This window comes from Lathyrus oleraceus, chromosome 4 (assembly GCF_024323335.1).
Source record: "Lathyrus oleraceus cultivar Zhongwan6 chromosome 4, CAAS_Psat_ZW6_1.0, whole genome shotgun sequence".
Taxonomy (NCBI): domain Eukaryota; kingdom Viridiplantae; phylum Streptophyta; class Magnoliopsida; order Fabales; family Fabaceae; genus Lathyrus; species Lathyrus oleraceus.
In genome coordinates, this window is record NC_066582.1 from 409,476,262 (window position 1) to 409,498,515 (window position 22,254).

General features: G+C 42.6%; 1 protein-coding gene across 1 annotated transcript; it reads left to right on the plus strand.

The window, feature by feature from the left end:
- The first annotated feature begins 17,859 nt into the window (after window positions 1-17,859).
- On the plus strand, window positions 17,860-19,336 carry LOC127137748 (uncharacterized). The gene is made up of 2 exons (XM_051064175.1): window positions 17,860-19,146; window positions 19,304-19,336. Exons 1-2 carry the CDS (start codon window positions 17,860-17,862, stop codon window positions 19,334-19,336), a joined length of 1,320 nt encoding a protein of 439 aa, XP_050920132.1.
- Window positions 19,337-22,254: the final 2,918 nt, after the last annotated feature.

A 22,254-nucleotide genomic window follows, 5' to 3' on the forward strand; every position in this document is an offset into this window, starting at 1 on the left:
TTCACAACAAAACTCAAAATACCTAATTCTTATTTAACACTTTTTCAATAAAGGTGGAAATGGAACATGGTGTATACCATGCACTCCTGAGACTAGGATTCGAGATGTATATCTCGCCAATCTTAGCTCTCGCCATCGTCTAAAATTGTCAATGCGGTTTCTTCAAACCCTTTCTCAATCAAACCTAAAAATACTTAATCTCTATTAAACACTTTTGCAAATAAAGATGGAAATGGAACATGGTGTATACCATGCACTCCTGAGGCTAGGATTCGAGATGTATATCTCGCCAATCCTAGTTCTCGCCATCACTCAAAGCACATCCAACCAATCAAACTCTTTTTCTCGCCGCCGTGCGACCAATCAAAAACCTTTTAAAATGAAAGATATATTGTCTTAAGAGATACAAAACAATGTTTCGGCCACGATTGTTGAGTAGAGATAAATGACGCTTTTCCGAATGTAGATTTGTAAATCCTAACACCTAAGTACATATTGCATGACAACTCTAGGGCAGAACTTCCCCATTTCTTTTAGACCTTCCGTGCGTCTCCGATCTTGTGGCATGTCAATCCATCCTATTGCAAAGAGGTAACTGCCTAAGACTCGATTCAGCGAGCTGCGACACCTACTGCTAGGACGTGAACACATTGCCCACTCTCCTTTCACACAACTAGTGTCCTCCTTTGTAAGTCCATGTTCAGATGGCAATCCCTATGTAGCCGAACTACGGCAACTCTGATTCTCATGTTCAGATGAGATACGTAGGCACAAGATGCGATGTCTTGCCGAGTTAGACTGACAACTAACAACTAATCTTTGTTTGTTTTCGCCCTCATTGAGATCGAGACCTTCCCTTTCTCTTGCCCTAGTTGCAATCGAGACTTTTGTTCCCGTTAGTTAGCCGAACTACATTATGCTCTGATTCTCATTCCAGATGAGATATGTAGGCATAACACGCGATGTCTTGGCGAGCACACATCTCTTTCACCCATAGGTAGCCGAGCTACGAAGACTCTGATTCTCATATTCATATGAGATACGTATGTAATGGATGCGATATCTGTGCGAGTCATTTTTCTCTTGACCCTTTTAGTAAATAGTACATTAGATAAACACACACCCTTTAGACAAGAACAACAAGAGTGGATCCCGTAGAGTACTACGGATGCGTAGGGGTGCTAATACCTTCCCTTCGCATAATCGACTCCCGAACCCAAGATTTGGTTGCGAGACCTTGTCTTTTCCTTTCCTTTTTCAGGTTTACTTCGAGCGTTTCCTTTCCCTCCTTTGGGATAAATAACGCACGGTGGCGACTCTTCCGTCATTCCTTCTTCGCCGGTTGTTTTTTCGCATACTGTATTTTTTCAGGTTGCGACAGCTGGCGACTCTGCTGGGGAAATAACCCAGAATCTCTGGTTTCCCTAAGCGAGTCCCTCCTAGCTTTTGTAGATTTCTTGTTTGTTGGGTGTTTATGCTTTTGTACAGTCGTTTACTTTCCGCATTTACCTGCTTTATCTTATTGCATTCATGTACATATGTTTGTTGTATCTGTGGGTTCCGTGGGTTGTTTGTTTGTTGGGGTGGCATGTTTTATGAGAGATAAGCCCACTACCCAGGCTTGAGCGTACATATAGGTTTTAAGTGGATAGTCATGAGGCTTGCGTGGCATGTTGCTGCGTTAAGTCGTTCATGAAGACCCACATCCAGACGAGGTTTCTTTGGATATGTTTTGTCCTATGGGTGTTCCATAACGACAAACGTTCCTTTAGAAATCGTTGACTCTGGTGACCATTTCCCGAGAACTCAGTCGAGGCCTCTCCTCCGAGACGCGTTTATGTTAGCTCTGGTGGGCGCATTCTCGCTGCTCAATCCGAGGACCCCGAATCTGGGAACTTGCTTTAGGATATCCTGTTGAGGGGAGTCAGCAGAGGTCTTTTATCCCGTAATAATGCCAAACCTTCAGTGGTAAACGTATTATTCTCGACTGAAGGGCTAAAGCTGACAAACTTCTGTTCTTAGAACCTACCAGTAAGGGGCGGGCTAAATTCAGGGAACCTTAACCTCCAACCAACCCGGTTTTCTGGAGCAGAGTTTTGATCTTGTATTACATTCCTCAGTGGGTTTCTTTTCAGACAGTGCAACCCGACAGATGTTCAAGCAGATACAACAGTCCTGATTTCCATGTCACTGCATTGCATCACATCATTTTGCATTCATATCACTTAATACATGTTTATCTATTCCCAGGGGGTTTACATCTTCTTCTTGATTCCGGTCGGGGTTTTCTGGTTCTCCAGAGATGGATATTGGCAGAAAGAGACACGTCGCTTACAAGTTTCCAGTGGTTTGTTTGGAGCCTATTCAACAACTGATGAAGTTAATGGATCACGATTCTCTAGAAGGATTCCGAAAGGATTACGGTTTGATTCTAAGTTTCGTCACGGTTCTTTCCAAGGATCAACACGATGCTCTCTTCACATTGATGCAGTTCTATGACCCTCCATTGAGGTGTTTCACATTCCCGGATTATATTTTGGTCCCTACTTTGGAGGAGATTTCCAGTTTTCTCAGAGTTCCTATCAAGTCACAGTTGTTATTCTACAGTTCTGAGTTTCTTCCCGATCTCAGCATGGTTGCTTCGGCCACATATTTGGGGAAATCAGTCTTGAAGGCTAATATGTGTCAGAAGCGAGGAGTCAGTGGTTTTCATTTAAGTTTCTTACTGGGAGAAGCAAAGAAGAAGCTTGAAGATGGTGACCAGAGGGGTTTCAATGCTGTGTTGGCTCTTTGTGTGTATGGGGTTGTCCTGTTCCCTAATGTTGCAAAATTTGTGGACATGGACGCAATACGCCTCTTCGTGTTGGGAAATCCAGTGCCGACCTTGCTAGGAGATTTCTTTCATTCGGTGCACCACAGAAATGAGAATAGAAAAGGAGGATTGTTGAATTGTTGTGCGCCTTTGTTTTATAAGTGGTTCAGTTCTCACCTACCCCAAATCAGGAGCGTTCGTTGATGTCGAGGACTCGTTGAGTTGGTCGAAGAGATTGATGGGGTTGAGAGCTGAAGATATTTCTTGGTGGTCTGACCGGAGCTTGCTTCGGGCGGATATTATTCACAGTTGTGGGAACTTCCCAAATGTACCGTTGGTAGGAAGAAGAGGAGGAATCAACTATAATCCTTCTCTAGCAGTCAGCCAGTTTGGATATGCTTTAAGAACTCCGCCTTTGGAAAAGGATGTGGAAGAATATCTGTTTTTCCATTCTTCGCCTGATTTGACTGTATCCCGTAAGGCAGCTGAGGCCTGGCTCAAGGTGATCAAGAGAGGAAGAACTGTGCTTGGAAAAGGAGATTGTAGAACTTACCCTCAGTATGGAGAGTGGCTTCAAGGAAGAGTCGAAGAGTTGGGTCTGCCGTTTCCTATAGAAGAACCTTTGTATCCACCTACTCCTGCGCAGTCAACAATGGTGAGCCGAGAGGAGTATGACAAATTGAAGAAAGCCATGGAGGAGCTTCAAATTGAAAACTCGAAGTTAAGTGTGAAGTTGCAAGACTATATGCATCAATTCCATGAGGCAGAATATCAGAAGGGGGAAGCCGTCAAATTGCAAGGGGAAGCAGAAAGGAAATTAGCAATGGAGGTGGATCTTCATCAGGAGTAAAGAAGCCATTTATGGGAGGACAGAAGCAGAGGGAGGGGGTGTGAATTCTGTGTCTTCATATCAAAACAGGAGGAATAATTTTCAAAACTATCATCAGCAACCGTATGTTGCAGCTGTGACTATTCCGGCTGCAGCACCACTACAACAACAACAACCACAACGTCAGCAAACTCAGTATCAACAACAACAACAGCCAGGTAACAGACCCGCCTATCAGCAGAGGCAGAGGATGATGGACCGGCGTTTCGACACTCTTCCAATGTCGTACGCTCAGCTGCTTACAAGTCTTCAACAACTATAACTTGTGCAGCTACGCACTCTGGCTCCTCCGGTTGGTAGACTTCCGGTGGGTTACGATGCCAATGCTAGGTGTAGTTTCCACTCTGGGGCACCTGGCCACAATATTGAGAACTGCAAAGCTTTTAAGCACGTAGTTCAGGACCTCATAGATTCAAAGGCTATCAACCTTGCACCGGCTCCTAATGTCGTCAACAATCCCATGCCACAGCATGGTGGTGCAAACGTGAATATGCTGGAAGAAGAAGCCAAGTCCGTTAAGGATGTGTTGAAGTTGAAGACTCCGTTGTTGGAAATTAAGGAATGCTTGCTGAAGGCCGATGTTTTCCCCGGTTGTGGGAAAGGTTGTTTGGATTGCGCTACACAGGGTAAGGATTGCTTGAAGCTGCAGCAGGGTATCCAGGTCTTGCTTGACAATGGTACCCTCCAAGTTGAAGACTTGTCTGTCAAAGAGTTTGCTGAAGGGGTAGTTGAAGAGGTGTTTGAAGATGCTGTTGAAGAATTCACAGATGTTGTTCCTGCTGACTGTGTATTTCCCATTGATGTATTTAATTTTTCAAATGTTGTTGCTGATATACCAAACAATGTGTCTGATTTTGATGTAACTGAACTTGATTCCGATGTTCCGGATGTTTTTGTTTCAATGAATGAGATTCCTGAGTATGACTATGATGTCGCTACTATCACCATCTTTTACCCGACTAATCAGATCAGTGTGCCAGAAGCACAACCAGTGCCACCAGTGCGACCGGCCGCTATGACAATCACAACCCCTGGTCCTTTACCTTTCACAAGCGATAGGGCCATTCCTTGGCATTATGGGGGGAATGTATACACACACGATCATGGGGGTGGAACGACCTTTGAAGGTAGAAGAGGGTCAAAAGTCTGAACTCGAAGTTGAAGGTCCCGCAGTGGACAATGTTGGTGGAATCGAGCGATTCACCAAGAGTGGCAGACTATTCTCGCCACCCGTTACCCAAACTGAGAGCACTGATGCCGCGGTTAAGGCCAAAGGCAAACAAGTTGTAAATGAGGGCACTTCTGTACCCCAGACTGGCTCAGAGCCTACTTTCTCGAATGATGTGGACGAGCTCTTAAGAATTGTAAAGAAAAGCGACTACAAAGTAGTCGATCAGTTGATTCAGACGCCGTCTAAGATATCCATTATCTCACTCCTGTTGTGCTCAGAGGCACACAGGGAGGCACTTCTGAAGGTCCTTAATGCTGCATATGTGCCTCAGGAGATCTCAGTAAACCAACTAGAAGGGATCATTGCAAATGTTCATGCAAGCAACGGGTTGGGTTTTACTGATTCTGACTTAACACCAGCTGGACGCAACCATAACAAAGCTTTGCATATCTCAATGGAATGCAAAGACACCGTGTTATCTCATGTTCTGGTGGATACAGGTTCCTCTTTCAATGTGCTACCCAAGAGAGCCCTGTCAAGGTTAGAAGTAGAAGGTTTGATCTTGAAACCTTCCGATCTCATGGTGAGAGCCTTCGATGGTTCTAAGAGGTCGGTGTTTGGAGAGGTAGAATTGCCAATTCAGATTGGATCACAAACCTTCAACACCGTATTCTATGTGATGGATATCAGTCCCTCGTACAGTTGCCTTCTGGGTCGTCCTTGGATCCACAATGCTGGGGCAGTCTCCTCAACACTGCATCAGAAGATCAAGTTCCCAGTCAATGGAAGAATTGTCACCGTCTGTGGTGAGGAGGACATACTGGTAAGTAACCTGTCTACCTTCAAGTACGTAGAGGTAGAAGGTGAAATTCATGAGACTCTCTGTCAGGCCTTTGAGTCAGTTCAGATCAAGGATGCAGCTCCGGTGGAAGGGGTTAAAGCAGGAGCCCCTATCTCATCTTTCAAGCAGGCGCAAGCCTTGGTGGATTCAGGTATTGCTCCCGGTTGGGGACGTCTGTTGGAGTTACCAATGAAAGACGACAAGTTCGGGATTGGGTATCAACCGACGCTGACTTCTACAACTTCAGCACTTCAGACTCGTCAGGGGCCGATTACTTTCTCTAGTGCTGGCGTCATCCAATATGGCCAGATCTCTGCGATCAACGATGAAAATGGAGATAGTGATTGCGACATCGACAACTGGGTGCGTCCGAGGATCCCTGGTGAAGTCATCAATAATTGGTCTTCCGAGGAAATTGTCCAAGTCACTCTTCTAGAGGAGTAATTTTTCTTTGTTTATTCATGCATGTCCAAGTCTTACGTTCCGCCCAGGGCGTAATGACTCATTGTAGGGCTCATCTATGTGAATACCTGCATTGTTTATCATAAATGAAGGACGTCTTTTGCATTCAAATATTTTGTTCATTGTCTTTCTATTTTTTGAAGTTTTCAAAATTTCAAAAGAATAAAATATTTGGCAATGTTTTGTTTAGTTTTCACTCACTGTTCACACTCATAAGCACATACCATCACTCATGCAGATGCACATCACCGGATCCTATTGATAACGATTCTGCTATGGCTCGCTTCGACTTCGAAAACCCAATCTTCCAAGCTGAAGAAGAGGGTGATGAAGACTGTGAACTCCCTGAAGAACTTGCCAGGCTGTTAAAGCAAGAGGAAAGGGTCATTCAACCACATCAAGAGGCTACTGAAGTGATTAATCTCGACACCGAGGACGCCAAGAGAGAAATCAAGATAGGGGTTGCTTTGGAAGACGATGTAAAGAAGGGGTTGATTGAACTGTTGCAAGAGTATGTTGACGTCTTCGCTTGGTCTTATCAGGATATGCCAAGGCTTGACACAGACATTGTGGTACACCGTTTACCTCTCAAAGAGGGTTGTCCTCCGGTCAAGCAGAAGCTCAGAAGAACAAGACCAGAGATGGCTGTCAAGATAAAAGAAGAAGTGCAAAAACAGTTGGATGCAGGGTTTCTAGCGGTTACCAATTATCCGCCATGGGTCGCAAATGTCGTTCCAGTACCTAAGAAGGATGGAAAGGTACGGATGTGTGTCGACTACCGGGATCTGAACAAAGCCAGTCCTAAAGATGATTTCCCATTACCTCACATCGACGTTTTGGTGGATAACACAGCTCAGTTCTCGGTATTCTCCTTCATGGATGGCTTTTCTGGCTATAACCAAATCAAGATGGCACCAGAAGACATGGAGAAGACAACTTTCATAACCCCATGGGGCACCTTCTGCTATAAGGTGATGCCGTTTGGTCTGAAAAACGCTGGGGCAACATATCAACGAGCTATGGTGACTCTGTTCCATGATATGATTCATCATGAAATCGAGGTTTATGTGGACGATATGATTGCCAAATCTCAGATAGAAGAAAAACATTTGGTGAATCTGCAGAAATTGTTTGAACGGTTAAGGAAATTCAAGTTGAGGCTTAATCCGAACAAGTGCACTTTTGGGGTGAGATCTGGAAAATTGTTGGGTTTTATTGTTAGCGGAAAAGGGATTGAGGTGGATCCTGACAAAGTGAAAGCAATACAGGAAATGCCTGAGCCAAGAACGGAGAAGCAAGTCCGTGGTTTCTTAGGGAGGTTGAACTACATTGCAAGGTTCATCTCTCACCTAACAGCCACGTGTGAGCCAATTTTCAAATTGCTGAGGAAAGATCAGGCTATCAGGTGGAATGACGATTGTCAAAGGGCTTTTGAAAAGATAAAAGAGTATTTGCAGAATCCCCCTATCCTCATGCCTCCAGTCCTAGGGAAACCGCTGATTATGTACTTGACAGTACTTGACAATTCTATGGGTTGTGTTCTCGGTCAACACGACCAGACAGGTGTCATATCCCGATTTTGGTCCTGAATTTTTTATTTTTATTTGACACTTGGCCTAAAATTCATTTGCATACATTCATTCCCAAATCCATTTTGTTTATTGATAGACGTTGGTCATTATCTAGCTTCTTGATCATGGTGTTTTTGATTATAAAATGGATTTTAATTATTTGACTTTTTTTTTAATTTTCAATTTGATTTTAATTTCGAATTAAGTTTAATTCCAAAATGATTCAAACTCTAATTGATTTTAATTTCCAAATGAATGTTAGAGTTGATATCAAAGTAATTTTAACGAATTATAGATTAATTTGATTTTAATTTGATTTTTGCTAATTTGTTATTATTATCTAAATTGATATTTAGATTAGTCTTGGATTATTCCTAAAAATCCATATCCATTTTATAATCAAATATCCAAATTCTTTGAACCCACAATTAAATCCATTTTTTTAATCCAATAACCCATTTTAGCTATACAAACCAAAACCCATTTACTTAAGTTCATGTCCAATTCCACATTAGAGTTAACCATTAACTATCCAAATAGCGTACATGTCCAAATCAGATAAATAAAAAACAATTGGAAAGTGAATGAAAAGCAAAAGCAGCAACACAACAACCCAAAACAGTGGGAGACGGCATACAAGCCAAATGCAAAAAGTTGCTATGTACCAAGTATCCAAAACTGCTCCAGCTAGCAGCATCAACACGAGCCAGTTGCAGTAAACGGCGATGCAAAGTAAGCAAAACGCAAGTCACGGAAACTCTAAAGCTAGCACCAAAACGACAACGCGAGCCAACATTAAGCTGCAATTCAAAAAGCTGCGAGAAGCCAAGTGAAAAGCAGCAGGAGCAGCTCATTACACCGACAAAGCTAACAATCCTAATTGCAAAATAACAACAAACCAACGTTAATGGATAAACTTGTTGCAGCAAAGCATTGGGAAACTATTGCAGTAAAGAAGATAAAAGGTCATAAGCGATTTGCAGATGACATGAACTCAAAGACTTCTGTTATTGAAGAGAGAATGAAAAAAAAAGGAAAAGAATGTAAACATACAGCCGACGTCGGACCATTTGGAGAAGCATTCTACTTCTGCACAATCTGTACACCATTCAGGAAATTTATCTGGGAAATCTCTCTTAACCACTTTGCCTCCCCGGGAAGGTATTCAACCAGAACAAATGCAGGTAGAATTTATTGCCCGTAATTCGTTACCCGTGGATACCTTAGGTGATGTAAATTCGGAAGTGCCGCAACTTTTAGGTGATTTGCAAGCACTTGCTCTGAATCCTTTCCATGGCATTGAAAGAAAGATTCCTGTAGCTGTTCGCCGAAGTTCATTATTGAAATCCTGCTTGTTAGAAACAATATTACAATCCTGTTTTCACTTGTAATAGATGTTTTACAAATCATGAGCCATGAACACACCATAGTCATGATCAAATGCTATACTTACATTGGCCAAGGGAATGCACTTGGATTTGGTTTTGAACTTACCATGACAAGCCTTACACTAGCATCCCGTAACCACCTGCAAGAGTATGGTACATTGCCAGATAACCATCTGTTGGCTATCTCCCTCACTGTCTTTGAAGCAGCCAGGCTTGCCAAGGGGAAACCATTCTTCATTTCCAAATAAACCTGCAATATCACAGCAGTCCCTGTTTCATTTACGAAAGCCACAACAGCAAATTGAGAAGGACATAACAGGATCCAAAGAACTCACCTTAACCTCTTGAACTAGTTTGGTTTCTCCAAATCCACAACAAAAAACAACAAACTCAGCATATGCCTCTCACGGCAGCACTCGATGTTACTTGTTTTTGATCGGATCCTTCTAACTTTCCATTTCCAAAAGATAAGTCGTGGACGATTCAGCATGTTACTTGCATCTCTTTAGATGAAGGACCTTCACCCATTGATAGCCGGCATCTAAACAGACCTCAAACCTGCAGCACAAGGGCAATTGTTATTTAGACAAATGATAGAAGTCTACGCAAATAAATTCAACGATTAAACACTATTCTTGTATGGACCGTCTCTTTGGAAGAGCTGGTCTTATTGACAAAGCAGAGGAGCACAATATCACCACAAACCTTAATTTTTCACCACCAGGAAAGAAGTCAAAGAGCGAAGGGTTTGCTGGTCTTGATAATTGGGATTTAAGCAATGAAGAAAGTGATGAGCCGGTTAGAAATTCACCTGCAAGAAATCAACGGTCAGTTTTCTTGAATAAGCTATGCATCAAGATGAAGGCGGAAGTTCTTCCAGTGGAAATTAGGGACTCACGCAATTGAAGCAAGTCAAAACTTAGACCAATACTAACCTTGTAAAACAGTTTATTCACTAGCCGGCGCACCGTGAAACCAAAGCCACGTGAAAACCAAAGTTCCTCATGTCTTCGTCGTTTTCACTGCAGTAAAAAAAACATGGCATTGGCAATACTAAAATCTCAGGAAAATATCCCAATTTGGCATCCAGACAAAACAATTGGAGAAAGCGTGGTTCAGATTACCTTTCCAAGGCCAAGCATCAAAGAATGTAGTCCAATTCTGAGCATCAAAAAGTGCTTCTGGAAATTTCTCCTTTTGAACTCCACCAGACCAAACCTGAAAACCCAAATTCGTGAGAGATAAATAGTGAGTGAGAGAACGAAGATTAAGGAGGCGGAATTGAAACTTGAAAGCAAATCAAAAAACCTAATCCTAAAATACAAGAAAACCAGCGTTTGAAGAGGGGAAGGGAAGATTCAAGCATTACCTGAGCTCGCCGTCACCGTCGAAGGTGAGCCTTTTCAACCGCCTTTGCCTCTGTTTGCATGTAGAGTGAAGTTTGAGAGAGAGAGGATTGAACGCGAGGGAGAGGGTTGAACGCGAGATTAAGTGAGCGATTGAGTGAGATTGGAGATTGAGAGAGCGATTTCATTGAGAGCGTCGGGAGATTGAGAGAAGAGAGATTGAGAGCGGGTACGCGTTTGGGAGAGAACGAGGACGATGGACTGTTTTTGGTTTCCATTTCTTTTTTTTCTTTTTTTTAATTTACTTTTAAGCAGAGATAAGCATTGAAACCATAAATTTTTTTTATGTTTTTAAACTTCCTAAGTTTTCATTTTTAACTTCCCAAGTTTAATAAATATTCTTTTTCATTTTCAATTCATATGCTTTTGAGAAACCCAACAGCCAGGAGGCTGGGTTTTTTTGTTGGTAAACCAACAGACCTTCATTATTGTTATTTTAGTTCCTTTTTTTGTTTTTATTCCGATCTAGTCTGGTTTATATGTTTAAGCTGTTATCTAAATGACAACTAATGATAAATGGTCTAGTGGAGAGGGGGTGGCTTTTATGGTCTTTAGTGTAGTGGGTTCGATACCCGTATTGAGCATTTTATTTCTTTCAGCATTTTTTTTTCTTTTAGCATTTTATCTTCTTTTAGCATTTTATTTTATGTTTATGTTTTTATTATACTCATGGTTGATCTGCTTTCTTTTAATTTCATCATTCATTCAAAACCATTTTAAAACTGTAAAAATCATATTTTTCTCGATTCAATGTCGAGCCCATTTCCACACCCTTGTAAGTCGATTGCTTTTGAGCATCGCCATCAACCTCACATAGCTTACTCTTGGGCTTTCTTACAATGAGCCAGTTCTCTTGCACTTACACTCATACTTTGCATTATTTGTTGTTTGGGCCCGATTTAATTATTTCATGATTTTGAATCCCCATTTGACAAAATGTACCCCCACTCCCCCGATGTGTAATAATTTTACTGTTTTATTTCTTTATTACTTGACTGTTTAGTTAGCTACTAACACAAGAATAAAATCAACAAATTTAAAAAAAATACAAAAATATGACTCGATCCAACGTCGAGTATTTTCTCAATAAACAAATCAATTCACTTCTCCCTCCTATTCTATTCCATTTCTTTTCAAACTTCATCAAATGCTTTATCCAACGTCAAGCCATTTTTTTCCTAATAAAAAACTCAAAAAATATTAATTCATAATTAAGACCTTTTCAATAAGATGGAAATGGAACGTGGTGTATACCACGCACTCCTGAGGCTAGGATTCGAGATGTATATCTCGCCAATCCTAGCTCTCGCCATCATCCAAATTTATCCGCTTTGTTCTCTTTCAAACACTCATTCAAATCTTTCTCCATCGCTCATCAAATGCTTGATCTAATGTCAAGTCATTTTCATAACAAAAACTCAAAAATACCTAATTCTTATTTAAACACTTTTTCAATAAAGATGGAAATGGAACATGGTGTATACCATGCACTCCTGAGGTTAAGATTCGAGACATATGCCTCGCCAATCTTAACTCTCGCCATCGTCTAAAATTGTCAATGTGGTTTCGTCAAACCCTTTCTCAATCAAATCTAAGATACCTAAATCTTATTTAATACTTTTTCAATAAAGGTGGAAATGGAACATGGTGTATACCATGCACTCCTGAGGTTAAGATTCGAGATGTATGCCTCGCCAATCTTAACTCTCGCCATCGTCTAAAATTGTCAATGTGGTTTCTTCAAACCCTTTCTCAATCAAATTCAAAACACCTAATTCTTACTAAATACTTTTACAAATAAGATGGAAATGGAACATGGTGTATACCATGCACTCCTGAGGCTAGGATTCGAGATGTATATCTCGCTCATCCAAGTTCTCGCCATCACTCAAAACACATCCAACCAACAAAACTCTTTTTTCGCCGCCGTGCGACTAATCAAAAATCTTTTTCATAAATGAAAGGTATATTGTCTTAAGATGATGCAAAACAATGTTTCGGCCACGATTGTTGAGTAGAGATAAATGACGCTTTTCCGAATGTAGATTTATAAATCCGTTCGATGTGTGGTATGCGTCCACTCCTCATCTGTTTTGGGTAAAACAATGTTTTCGTCGATTAATACAGTATAGCTTTCGCTAAAATCGACCAACAAACAAACATTTTTCTACCCAGAACTAGGTAAGCCTTGACTTCTCTATTGAGATACGTAGGAGCAGGATTTTTAAATCTTGTCAGGCCCACTAATAAAAAAACTTAGGTTTAGTCCTTCGTTCAAAAATTTAAAAACATTTCTTCTCTCTTCTATTCTTCCTTTCCCACCTAATAATTTGAAAAGCCTAACACTTCAAACTAACATTAATGCACACAACTGACCTAATGGTTCCCGTTGAGTACAACAGACGTGAGGGGTGCTAATACCTTCCCCTTGCGTAATCGACTCCCGAACCCTGATTTGGTTGCGACGACCATAATCATTGTCGTTTTGTTTCTTGGGTTTTATCGATATTTCCCCTTTCCTTTTTAGGAATAAATAAAGTTCGGTGGCGACTCTGTTCAGTCCATCATTGCGAGCGTGCGATCGCGCTTAGCTTTGAAGTCGTATCCCCATTTTTTTCGAGGTGCGACAGATGGCGACTCTGCTGGGGAAAATCAAGACCCAATCCCTAAGCGAGTCAAGCCTAGTTAGGACGTTTGTGTGCCTGTGTTTGTTTAATTGTGTGGCTTTTCCTTATTTATTGTTTTTTATTATCTTTATTATTATATTGATATATCTGTTGTATATTGGTTCTATTGTGATTGTTGGTATTTGGGTATTTGATTGCAAACCATGTGGGAAAGACTCTACACCCGAGTCTAGAGTGAAAAAACATAAGATAGGACGATGGTTGAGTAGTACGGACTCCCGAGGTGTATACTTCGTAAGAGTCGGTACGAGAACCTCACTTAGAGTAGATCCTTTTGCAAATGTTGTCGCCCGAGGTGTATACCTCGTAAGCTTCGATGTTTCAAAGGGGTCCATGACTCTAAGAACCTTTTAGAACATTGAACCTTTGGCCAACTAGAAATGATGGTTGCGTAGTATGGATTCCCGAGGTGGATACCTCGTAAGGATCGATACGAGAACCTCGCTCAGAATAGATTCTCCAGATGGAGTTGATGACCGGAAAGTATTTTCCGTAAGCGTCAAACAGTCTTTTGAATCCATGACTCTGAGTACCCTGTCTAGAACTCAGTCGATGGTTGCGTAGTACGGACTCCCGAGGTGAATACCTCGTAAGGGTCGGTACGAGAACCTCACCCAGAATAGATTCCCTTGATGGAGTTGACGACCGGAAAGTATTTCCCGTAAGCGTCAAACATTCTTGTGAATCAATGACTCTGGGGATCCTTTGTAACAAAGCCCTAGATCATACCCGGTGAGAACCCCGTCTTGGAAAAGCAATCAAATTTATCCATACCTCCGACCTTTGAACCTATCCAAAAAAAAAAAAAAAAACATTGCATCCATCCATTCATTGCATATGCATAAAAAGCAAAACTCTTAGTTGTTTCACATTATTTCAGGAATCCAAGACTTGTTAGCAAGATGAATCCTGAGAGAAGAGGCACTTTTCAGTTCAAATACAAGAACGTGGACCTTACCAGCCTGCAGAAGTTGAGTTCCAAAATAACACCACTCAAACTCAACAGCTTCGTACAAAACTATGGAAGAATTCTGGACATCCTAAATGAGAAGATAGACATGATGACCGCAGTGACTATTGCTTAGTTCTATGATCCACCTCTACGTTGTTTCACGTTTTCTGACTTCCAGTTGGCTCCTACCTTGGAGGAGGTTGAGAGGATCATAGGCCGGAATTTGAAGGATCATAATCCTTTTCCTAAGCTTGATGAAGATATTCCTCCCAAGAGAATAGCTTCAGCTTTGGGTCTGAAAGTTTCTGAAGTCGTGGATAATTGGGATGTGAAAGAACCTTTCAGTGGTTTTTCTAGGAAGTTCTTGGAAGATCAGGCCAAGAAGATGGAAAAAGAAGGGGATTGGGAATCCTTCTATGCTGTGTTAGCCGTGTTGATATATGGGATAGTCCTCTTCCCAAATATTAACCATTTCGTGGACCACCTGGCGGTGAGAATTTTCCTCTCTAGTAACCCTGTACCGTTCCTCTTGGCAGATCTCTACTACACTCTCCATGATTGTCATGAGAGGAAGGGAGGAATCGTCTTATGTTACGCGCAGTTGTTGCATGCCTGGTTTAGATCCCACATGCCCGAAGAAGGTCCTTTTGTCTCAAAGGAACTCAAGCCCTTCCAGAAGTTAGCTTCCCTTACCTCCAGTCATGTTAAGTGGTATATCAGGGATTGGGAAATCGAGAATGTGATTGTGAGCATTGGAGACTTTCCCAATGTGCCTTTGATAGGAACCAAGGGTTGCATCAATTATAACCCTGTGTTATCTCTGAGGCAGCATGGGTACCCTATGAATGGCCCTCCAAAAGTTGAAGCTCTAGAGCCTTTCATCTTACATGGTGTTGAAGCGGATCATCCCATGGTGAAAAAGATCAAGAGGTCTTGGCAAGCAGTTATCAGGAAAGGTAAGGAGTTGGGTAAGAGAAATGTCATCGCCCAAGAGCCTTACACTTGTTGGGTTAGAGAGAGGGTTCAGATGATTAAACTCCCTTATCCATTTGATCCTTCTATCTATCCATTGGTTCCGGAGCCAGAACCCATATTACCTGAAGATGTAGAGAAGCTCAATGCCCGTATCAAGGAGTTGGAGTTGGAAAATGCTGATTTGAGAATCAAGCTTGGCCGAGTCTCGATAGAGAATGGGAACTTGAAAGACGATCAACAAAAGAAGGACAAAGAGCTTGAAGTCTCCAACAAAAGAGCTAGAGAGTCTGAAGCAAGGAGGGAGAAGTTTGGACAAGCGCTCTATAGCACTAAATCGGTGTTCAAATCAAAGGAAGAGGAGTTGGATAGAGCTTTACTCCGGATTCAAAAACTCAACAAGACTCTGGAACTGACCCTTGAGATGAAAAGAGAAGCACGGTTGATTTCTGAGATTCGTACGCGTGAACTGGAGAATACCATTCAGAAATACAAGGATACTCTGGAACGCGAGAAGCTGAAGACTGAAGAGTCAGAAAGAGTTTGCACACGGTTGAAACATCATTTGGATCGAGCCGATGCTAGAATCCAAGCACTTGAAGGTGGGGATCAGGATGCTGCCTATATGGTGTTGCTAGGTGAGTGCAGATATTGGAGAAACCTCTATAGGGACATAGAGGTGGCCAAGGCTGAAGATGTGCGCATTATCCAAGATCTCCAAGGGCTTTACACTGAGTGGAAGGGCAAATTTCTGAAGCTGTCCGGATTTGCGAGTTCCATCATGCGAGAGCTACCTGAGAAGCTGCAAGAAGCTGATTGGTGCATGTGTCCAGAGAACACCCCGCATCAAGTCTTTAATTTCATTAAGTTTTGTAAGGCAATGCTAGAAGGGCTGACTACCGACCTTGCTACGGTTCGGAAAGCCCATAAGCCATGAGCACGTTGTTTGTATTTGAACTTGGATATGAGATTAATGAAAAATCGCTTTTGAGATTCATTTTTATTATGTTTCATTTCCTTATTACTTTAAATATTTGCAAACAAGTATTGTGGTATTTCTGAAATGAATGATTGAAACTAACCAAGAGTTTTGCAAACAAAATGCATCCATACATGCATTCATACATTTTAAAAAAAAATAGAGTCTCATTCCGCCCTTTCTTCCTCCCGTTTCACGCTGAATTTTCAACACCAGTATAATACTCGCGCCAGAGCAAGACAGAGAATGGCTGAACAAGAACAAGAGAGCGCCCGAGTTAGAGCTGAGCTAGACGAAACCAAAGGAGGCATGTCCCAGATGCGAGAGATATTGCAAGCTCTAACCTTCAGGTTTGAGGTTCCACAAGAGACCGTTATTTCAGAGACCACGGGCCCGGCAGTGGAAGTCCCACCTCAGAGGACGTTACCCTCAACCCTTCCTCCGTATGGGCTACCCTATGATTTTGTCCCCCGAGCGGAGGTGGTGCACGAAATGGGGCAATCTGTCCAACAAGTTGTGCCATTACCAGTTTACACCGACGCACGTCCAGTCATCCATCCTGTGGTCCCACCAGCCGCCTATGCTAGGCATGTTCCTCATTATGAAGATCAAAACCACATGTATCAGACTGTCGACTCAACTGTTGCTGGTGACGAAGTGAGATTCGAGGACTTCAGAGAAGTAAAGGAGAACATGCAGCTCCTCGAGAAGAAGTTCCGAGATCTAGAAGGAGACCACGTCTTTGGATCTGCTGCCAAAGAAATGTGCCTTGCATCCGGGTTGGTGATTCCAGCAAAATTCAAAACTCCGGACTTCGACAAATACAAGGGGCACACTTGTCCAAAAAGCCATCTCATCATGTATTACCGCAAAATGGCTGCACACGTGGACGACGACAAGCTGATGATCCACTGTTTTTCAAGACAGCTTGAGTGGGGCTCCTTCCAAATGGTATCTAAGTCTGGATCAGAACAGGATCAGGTGTTTCCAGGACCTGTCAGACGCATTCATAAAACATTACAAATATAATATGGATATGGCGCCTGACAGAAGACAGCTGCAGAGCATGTTTCAGCATGATAAGGAGTCCTTTAAAGAATACGCTCAGAGATGGAGGGAGTTGGCTTCTCAAGTTGAGCCACCTCTTGCTGAGAAGGAATTGGCCGAACTGTTCATCGACACTGTCCAACCCCAATTCTACGAGAAGATGGTTGTAAGTGCTTCTCTGGGATTCTCCGAGCTTGTTGCTATAGGAGCTCGCGTGGAATATGGTATAAGGAATGGCAAGCTGGCGGCTGTAGCTGGAACTTCAAACGCTAATCAAAAGAAGTTCTCTGGAGGGTTTCCTAAAAAGAAGGAAGGGGAAACAAATGTTGTGACTGCTGGTCAAGGAAGAGCTCCTCCAAGAAGGAAACCACAACAATACTCACCTCAGCAGTATGTTCGACAACCGATTCCCTATCAACAACCCATGTATCCAGTCCAGTATGCTCCTCAGCCGTACGTAGCTGCTATGACGCCTGCATTCAATCATTAGCCTGCTCAGGCTTATCAAGCGCCTCCAACTTACCGACCAGCTCCAGTTCAACAACGTGCCGCGGCTCCTCCAGCTTATCAACAAGCACCAGCAGCTCCTGTTTATCAACAACCGAGAGCTCAAGCGCCGAGGCAGAATGCTTAAAACCAGAATAGAAGGCAAGGGGAAAGGGTGACCTTCAATCCAATCCCAATGTCATACACTGAGTTGTATCCCTCCCTATTGCAAAAGGGGTTGGTGGTTCCCAGACCTTTGGGACCTCCACCTGATCGTCTTCCTCCATGGTACAACCCTAATGCACACTGTCCTTTTCATGAAGGTGCCCCCGGGCATGACCTAGAGGGTTGCTACGCTCTAAAGCATAGGGTTCGTGAGCTAATTGAAAGCAAGATCTTGTCTTTTAAGGACATGGGACCGAATGTGAAGAACAATCCTCTTCCTCCCCATGGAGATCCTGCGGTGAACGCCATTGAAGATGCATCTACTGTTGTTATGGTTGAGAAGGTGGAGGATGTTAAGACCCCTTTGGCAGCATTCCATGCCCGATTGGTGGAAGCCGGCCTGGTTAATGTTGATCATGACAACTATGAAGAGTGTGCCACATACCCGAAGGGATGTCAGGTGGTACGAGACAGCATTCAAGATCTGATGGATAAAGGAGTGCTTCAAATATCCAGTGCTGTGAAGAACGAAGACGTGTTGGTAATTGAACCTTGTTTCAATTTACCCGAACCAGTGGAAATCCCTTACTATAGCAGAAGGGTGGCGCCTGAGAATAATCATTCGTCGCCTGTTGAAATATGTATGCCCGCACCTTTTCCGTATGAGAGCACCAAGGCAGTGCCTTGGAAATATGAGATTACTGTTGTGGATAAGGTAGTTGATGAAAGTTCAGACGCTGAAGTGACAGAAGCTGTAAGTGAAGACGTCACCAATATTGCAGGAATGAGCAGAATGACCCGTAGTGGTCGAATCTATACGCCCGAATTCAACGTGACTCCTCAGGGGCCAAACAAGGAATCAACAGTTGCAGCTCCCACTAAAGAACCCGAAGTGGTCCAATCCGAAGATGTTGTTGAATTCTTGAAGTTAATCAAGAGAAGTGACTACAAAGTGGTGGATCAACTGCATCAAACACCATCTAAGATCTCTATTCTGTCTCTGTTATTGAGCTCCCAAGCCCATAGGGAAGCTTTGTTGAAGGTGCTTGCTCAAGCTCATGTAACACAAAGCATAACAGTAGACCAATTTGATGGAGTAGTTGCAAATATCACAGCCTGCAATACTTTGAGCTTCAGTGGAGAAGAATTACCTGAGGATGGACAAAATCACAATCGTGCTCTCGATATCTCGGTAAAATGCAAAGATGATGCTTTGGCGAGAGTGTTGGTTGATACTGGATCTTCGATGAATGTTATGCCAAAGAGAACACTCGCCAAATTATCTTATCAAGGACCAGCTATGAAGCCTAGTGCCTTGGTAGTGAAAGCTTTTGATGGTTCCAGGAGAACAGTGATTGGAGAGGTTGAATTGCCCATATTGATTGGCCCTCATGTATTCCCGATTAATTTCCAAGTCATGGATATTAATCCAGCATATAGCTGCTTATTGGGGCGTCCCTGGATTCATGCTGCAGGGGAAGTTACCTCCACCTTGCATCAGAAAATGAAGTTTGTAGTGGACAATCAATTAATCATCATTTCTGGAGAGGAGGACTTTGTGGTCAGTCACCTTTCATCCTTCAGATACATTGAGGCTGATGAGGACGCTTTGGAAACTTCTTTCCAAGCTCTTGAAATAGCCAATGCCACTTTTGTGGAAATGAAGGACCCTGTTGGGAAAGCTTGTTCATCTTTCGCTTCTCTGAAAAGCGCAAAGTCTAGTATCGAAGGAGGAAACCCTGAAGGTTGGGGTCAACTTATTGATATTCGTGAGAAGCATGATCGCTTTGGTCTGGGATATGTGCCTTCCGCTGCAAAAGGAGCCCGAGTCCCTACAAAGGACAACACCCGAAGCATCCAGGAAGTATTCCTCAGCACAGGATTCATCCATGGAGATCAAGTCAATGCAATTGAAGATAGCACCGCAAATGAAGATGAGCCATGTTTGGTTTACCGGTGTGAGGCAACTTTGAACAACTGGAAGGCGGTTGAGATCCCCGAAATTTTTCTTTTGTCAAAGTAATAATTGTTGTTGTTTCCTTTCAAATCCTTACCTCTGCCCAAGGCTAATGGATCATGTTGTAGGGCCCCTTTTCATTTTCAAATAATTATTATCAGTGAATAAAAGACATTTTGTTAAATTCTTATTCATTTACTCAGCTTTCTCTTAAGAAAATGGCAATCTTTTCAAAAAACAAAAAAAACAAAAAAAACTTTTCATTTATGCATCTTTTATTTTTTTTACTTTTCTAAAAGAAATCAATCATTCAAACATGCAGAATAAATGATAGCCCCGTTGAATCCAATGACTTTACTACCTCTCATAACTTTGACTCCCCTATCTACCAAGCGGAAGAAGAGGGTGAAGAAGATTGTTACATCCCCGACGAACTGGCAAGGCTGCTCGAGCACGAGTCCAAAGCCCTTCAGCCACATGAAGAACCGGTGGAAACAATCAACCTTGGCACAGAGGAAGAGAAGAAAGAAGTCAAAATCGGCTCCACACTTGAAGCAAGCGTCAAAGAGAGATTGGTTGAGCTGCTACAAGAATATGTGGATGTATTTGCATGGTCATACCAGGATATGCCAGGTCTAGACACCGACATCGTTGAGCACAAGCTGCCGCTTCAGCCAGAATGCCCGCCAGTAAAACAAAAACTCCGAAGAACAAGACCAGATATGGCTCTGAAGATTCGTGAAGAAGTCAAACGACAATTTGACGCTGGTTTTCTCGCAGTGGTGAAGTACCCACAATGGGTAGCTAACATTGTACCTGTGCCTAAAAAGGATGGCAAGGTGAGGATGTGTGTTGACTATAGGGATCTGAACAGAGCTAGTCCAAAGGACGATTTCCCTCTACCACACATTGATACTCTGGTAGATAGCACTGCAAGATTTGCTGTCTTCTCCTTTATGGACGGTTTTTTGGGATACAATCAAATCAAGATGGCTCCAGATGACATGGAGAAGACCACTTTTATCACCCCTTGGGGGACTTTTTGCTACAAGGTAATGCCTTTCGGTCTCAAAAATGCTGGGGCAACTTACCAAAGAGATATGGTCACTCTCTTCCATGATATGATGCAAAAGGAGATAGAGGTCTATGTTGACGACATGATCGCTAAATCTCAGAATGAAGAAGATCATATGAGCCATCTGAAGAAGCTGTTTGAACGCCTCAGAAAGTTTAGATTACGATTAAACCCTGCAAAATGCACATTTGGTGTCCGTTCGGGGAAGTTGCTTGGCTTCACCGTTAGTCAACGAGGAATTGAGGTAGACCCTGACAAGGTCCGAGCTATACAGGAAATGCCTGCTCCACGCAGCGAGCGAGAGGTCAGAGGTTTCCTTGGACGTTTGAATTACATCTCGAGGTTTATCTCACACATGACGGCCACGTGTGAGCCTATCTTCAAATTGCTTCGAAAAGATCAAGCTGTTGAATGGAATTCTGATTGTCAAAATGCTTTTGAGAAGATTCGTCAATACTTGCAGGAGCCTCCTATTTTAATTCCACCTGTCCCAGGAAAGCCATTAATCATGTATATGACTGTGCTTGAAGGGTCAATGGGATGCGTGCTAGGGCAACATGACGAAACTGGTCGGAAAGAACATGCTATTTACTATCTGAGTAAAAAGTTTACCGATTGTGAAAGTCGATATTCGCTTTTGGAGAAAACTTGTTGCGCGCTAGCATGGGCCGCTCGTCGTTTGAGGCAGTACATGATTTGCCATACTACTTTGTTGATCTCGAAGATGGATCCAATAAAATACATCTTTGAGAAACCTGCCTTGACTGGAAGACTTTCCCGGTGGCAGATGCTTTTGTCAGAGTACGACATCCAGTACGTAACCCAGAAGGCAATCAAGGGAAGTGTGTTAGCCGAGTATCTTGCTCACCAACCAGTTGAAGACTATCAGCCATTGAAGTTTGATTTCCCCGATGAGGATATAATGGTGATAAAGGATTGTGAGACCCCAGGCCCGGATGAAGGACCAGAACCAGGATCTCGATGGAAGCTCACGTTCGATGGTTCTTCCAATTATAGTGGTCATGGTGTGGGAGCTGTTTTGATGAATCCCAATGGTGGCTTTACCCCTTTCACAGCAAGGTTATGCTTTGATTGTACAAATAATGTCGCTGAATATGAAGCTTGTATCCTTGGTCTTGAAGCCGCAATTGATCTCCGAATCAAGATCCTTGAGGTGTATGGAGATTCAGCCTTAGTGATCTATCAAGTCAAAGGAGAATGGGAAACTCGTGATGCGAAGCTGATCCCGTATCGCGCTCATGTTATGAAGATGATAGAATACTTCGACGATATCACTTTCCATCACATCCCAAGAGTAGAAAATCAAGTGGCTGACGCTTTGGCAACATTAGCATCAATGTACCAAGTCAGATTCCATAATGAAGCTCCACTTA